This window comes from Drosophila montana, unplaced genomic scaffold, assembly GCF_035044405.1.
Source record: "Drosophila montana isolate Dmon_TW-CO22-7 unplaced genomic scaffold, ASM3504440v1 contig_1090_1, whole genome shotgun sequence".
In the NCBI taxonomy this organism is placed as follows: Eukaryota; Metazoa; Arthropoda; class Insecta; order Diptera; family Drosophilidae; genus Drosophila; species Drosophila montana.
In genome coordinates this window covers 42,181-46,271 of record NW_026996081.1, presented here as the reverse complement: position 1 = coordinate 46,271, position 4,091 = coordinate 42,181, and the positions used below count along the sequence as shown (strand labels likewise).

The 4,091-nt window shown below is 41.7% G+C and overlaps 2 protein-coding genes across 2 annotated transcripts; both read left to right on the top strand.

Annotated features, from left to right (window-relative positions):
* Positions 1 to 451: 451 nt before the first annotated feature.
* On the top strand, positions 452 to 1,661 carry Or23a (Odorant receptor 23a). Its single transcript, XM_064700313.1, has 2 exons — positions 452 to 1,182; positions 1,241 to 1,661. The coding sequence occupies exons 1-2, from the start codon at positions 452 to 454 to the stop codon at positions 1,659 to 1,661; spliced, it is 1,152 nt and encodes a 383-aa protein (XP_064556383.1).
* Positions 1,662 to 2,215: 554 nt separating this feature from the next.
* On the top strand, positions 2,216 to 3,065 carry LOC135440886 (probable proteasome subunit beta type-2). Its single transcript, XM_064700288.1, has 2 exons — positions 2,216 to 2,390; positions 2,457 to 3,065. The coding sequence occupies exons 1-2, from the start codon at positions 2,294 to 2,296 to the stop codon at positions 3,029 to 3,031; spliced, it is 672 nt and encodes a 223-aa protein (XP_064556358.1). The 5' UTR covers positions 2,216 to 2,293; the 3' UTR covers positions 3,032 to 3,065.
* Positions 3,066 to 4,091: the final 1,026 nt, after the last annotated feature.

Below are 4,091 nucleotides of genomic sequence, written 5' to 3'. Positions count from 1 at the left end.
CATTTCCGCGAGCTATTTGGCGTGCTCGCGCCGTTCTTAAAAAAGAGTTATTCTCTACGTTAATCTTCTAAAACCTTGGAAGATCCAAAAAGCTAGCCTGAATCCTCTATATATAAATATTTATGGCTTGCAATATTTTCAGTAGAATTGTTTTATAAAAATTATAGAGAAAAAGTTGATTGAAACCGAAAGCTTAACTGCCGAGAAATTGTTTCTGCTAATGAGCTCAAAGTAAAAGTACCCTCTGGAAGCGAACGTGTTACAAAACTATAATACCCTCTGGAAGGGTATAAGAAGGCTTTTCGCAATTAAACGTCCCAAGGCTTGGCTTTGATGTCGATAATTGCGCGAATTGCCGTTAAATGCTGTCCACACAGATGTCCAGGTATAAAAGCGGCGAGTTTTGTTCCCATTGGTTTTACATTTGGCTCGAAAGGACAACGCACAAGTTATGTCAGTCAACGGCCACAAACGGAGCGTCTACTTCGACATTATTTGGTGGGCGTGGCGCTTGTTGGGCGCAGTTGAGCTGAATGCCAGAAGTCTGGGCAGCTATCGCTTCTGGAGAGCCGTGGCCTTAAATGCCATCGTCACAGCAGCTTTCCCGGTGATGCTTATTTTGACGACGCTAAGCTTTGAGCTGCCGCTGGATAATCTGATGAACTTTAACATTTCGCTCACTTCGATGGCCACCTCTGTGAAGTTTTTGATCTATGTCAAGCAGCTGAGGAAAATTCCCGAGATCGAGCGGGTGCTGGCCAAATTGGACAAACGCGTGAACACAGACGAGCAGCGGGCCTACCATGCGAAGATGAGCCGAGTGTTGAGCATTATATCCAAATTGTATAAATTGAGCTATGGCCTGATTGGCATCAACTCGATTGTATCCGTTGTTTTTCGCGAGCAACGCTCTTTGCCCTTTCCGGCCTGGTTTCCATTGGACTGGACCAATTCGCTGAGCAATTACATCATTGCCCTGATGCATCAAGTTCTCGCGATATCCATGCAAATCCTGCAGAACTTTGTCGATGATTTATTTCCGCCCTTGGTGCTCATTCCCATTGCTGGCCATTGCGAGCAGCTCGTCCTGCGCCTCTCAGTTATTGGCTACGACCAAAGCGATCAGCGCAGCAACGAGAAGAGGCTCATCAAATGCATCCGGGATCATCAGATGATCTGTAGGTAAGTTGCTCAATTGTTGATTACTTAATCTGTTCTAACTCTTGCCGTTTGCTGGCAGGCTGCACCAGCTCGCCATGGAGGTCATCTCGTGGCCATTACTGGTCCAGTTCATTGTGATTTCCATTGATGTGGGCGCCGCCTTGTGCGCCCTGCTCTTTTATGTGGAGAGCATGCAGGAGCGTCTTTACTATACGTCCTTTATTTTTGCGCTAGCCCTGCAAATATTTCCCGTTTGTTATTATGGCACCCTAGTCGAATATTCATTTGGACGTTTGCACTATGCGGCTTACAGCAGCAACTGGGTCGATCAGAGCATTGCCTATCGAAAGAATGTGATTATCTTTGCAGAGCGAACACGGAAGCTGCCGAAACAACTTGCCGGCAACTTTATACCAATTGCGCTAACCACTTTTCTAGCCAACTGTAAGGCGGCCTATTCCTTCTGTACTCTGATCGCAGACAATGGGACCGATAAATAGAAGCTATCAAGACAGCTTTAAAATCACATTAAAGCTTTAATTAATGCTTAATCAATATATTAATAATATATATATCAGAGCTTTTCGAAAAACGTTTTAGATGTCACGGAAAGCTTTCTTGGAGCTTTAATATCTTGACCGCACACAATAGTATGTTGCTACATTAAAGCTTTACTTACAGGCACAGAAATGCACTAATCAAATCGCATTTGATTACTTTTTTTTCTTAAATATATGGTAAATAAGCTTCTTAGTATTTATATGGGATCAAATGAAAAAGCTTTCCAAAGCCTCGACCAGAGCGAATTTTTGGGTTTAAATATTTTAAAATGAGCTTTATTTTTAAACCCTATTACTTACTCTCTTTTTCTCCCTTGCTCTCTCTCACTATCTCTTGCTTCCTCTTTGTCTTTCTCTTTCTGCCTTTTCTATTCTCTCTCCCTTTCTCTTGATATTATTTATTGAGACACTTTCACTAAACTTAAAAGAAGTCCCAAATTAGAATTTACTTGAAGCTGTTATGAGATTAACTGTATCGAGTTATCAATATGATTTCATTCACATTTACGTATTAAATTTGTAGCTTAAACTATTTGCTTTTTTGGGGACAAATATCAAAATTAAACTTCACGATGGCAATGGAAACGATTTTGGGCATAAAGGGTACGGATTTTGTGATGCTTGCTTGTGATACAATGCAGGCAAAGTCTGTGATCTTTATGAAAGATGGTAAACGAAAAGCACTCTCAGCACATATATATGAACCTAGTATATTGTAAAACCATGTTTAAACAGATCAGTCAAAAATTCATCGCCTCTCAGAGTTTTCAATGTTGGCCGCGGTGGGTGATGGCGGCGACACACTACAGTTTACCGATTATATAGCCAAGCACTTGCAACTATATAAGATATCCAATAACTACCATCTGACTCCGCGCGGCACAGCGCACTTCACGCGCAAGAATCTGGCGGACTATATAAGAACAAATACCAGATATCAGGTATCAATGCTAATGGCTGGCTACGATGTCATCGAGGGACCCGATCTGCACTATATAGACTCATATGGCGCCGCAATGCCCATCAATCATGCTGGCCACGGCCTGGGCAGCCTGTTCTGCGGCAGCATCTTCCAGCGATATTGGACAGAGGAGCTTAAGCAGGCCCAGGCCTACGATATATTGAAAATGTGCGTGGCCGAGATCCAGAAGCGTTTGATCATCAATTTGCGCAACTTTGATGTGTTCGTTGTGGACAGGAATGGGACCCGTCAGCTGGAATCGATCAATCCGGCCTCCTTTGACGCTGATATGTTATGTCTTTCGCTATCTGCTAGTATTCAAAATTTGGGTAAAAAGTCTTTAAGATAGATCTTAGTATGGCAGATACATGCACATATGTCTATCACATCGCAAGCTTTAATGGGTAAAGATAAACGTTGTGGAGATTAGTTGATGCCTTAAGTTTTATGAATGAGCAAAGTCCGAAGTCTGAGTATCAGACAAGCAAAAAGCCACAGGAAACTATAAAAAGTCTTTGTTAGGCCGTCTGCCATCTATCAATCAGAAAGAGCCTGAGGGCAATTAGTGCTTATGAAGGAAAATGGGAAACGCATTTCCACAGCTCCGGGCAGCTGAATAACGCAAATTGTGTGACGATCTTATTTATTTGGAAACTACCTATACATGTATTTAGCACCCCAATAAGCCATACCAAATGGTGGCCAAATAGGATACCAAAACTCCACTTTTTAGGGGTAAGGGACGGCAAACCCAATTTTATTGGGCATCTGCCGCTTATCATCTCAATAAATTTGGTACCTTTACAGTATCTGGATACTGATTTCCCGGTAAGGCAGAATTTCTGCGGACTGCACAATAATAGGCTGGTGTTAGCCGTACTCTCCCCAGTTATTTTCTTCGTGGGAAATTTTGAATGCTCCCGTTCTATGGTATTTTATGAAAAAATCGGAACTTACGCTCATAAAACCTAGCCCCTTAGCATATTCTCATTTTCATCAATCAATCAATCAATCAATTTGTCAGTCATACAGCTAGGGCAGACAGTTTCAAAATACAGGTGCTTATAATAATATTAAGTCTTTCAGGTAAACATATATATGTATGTTATTATATTAGACGCATGTCTAATATACTTATATACATGCGTATTATGTACATGCGTATCTGAATGTCTAGCACATTAAATGCTGTTTAACTTTTATCGATTAAAACTTTTAATGGTTAGAGATACAACCTCGATGGGATTAGTTGGATAGAGGGGCCGTGGTGATATAACTGAGAACATTCTATGGTTGGCTGCGTTCATGTATTAGCATATGTGGCCTGCCTGCCTGCCAGTACGAGGATTTGTTTGTGCAACAATGGGTAAAGTTGCACATAGATCAACACACACACACACACACGTACA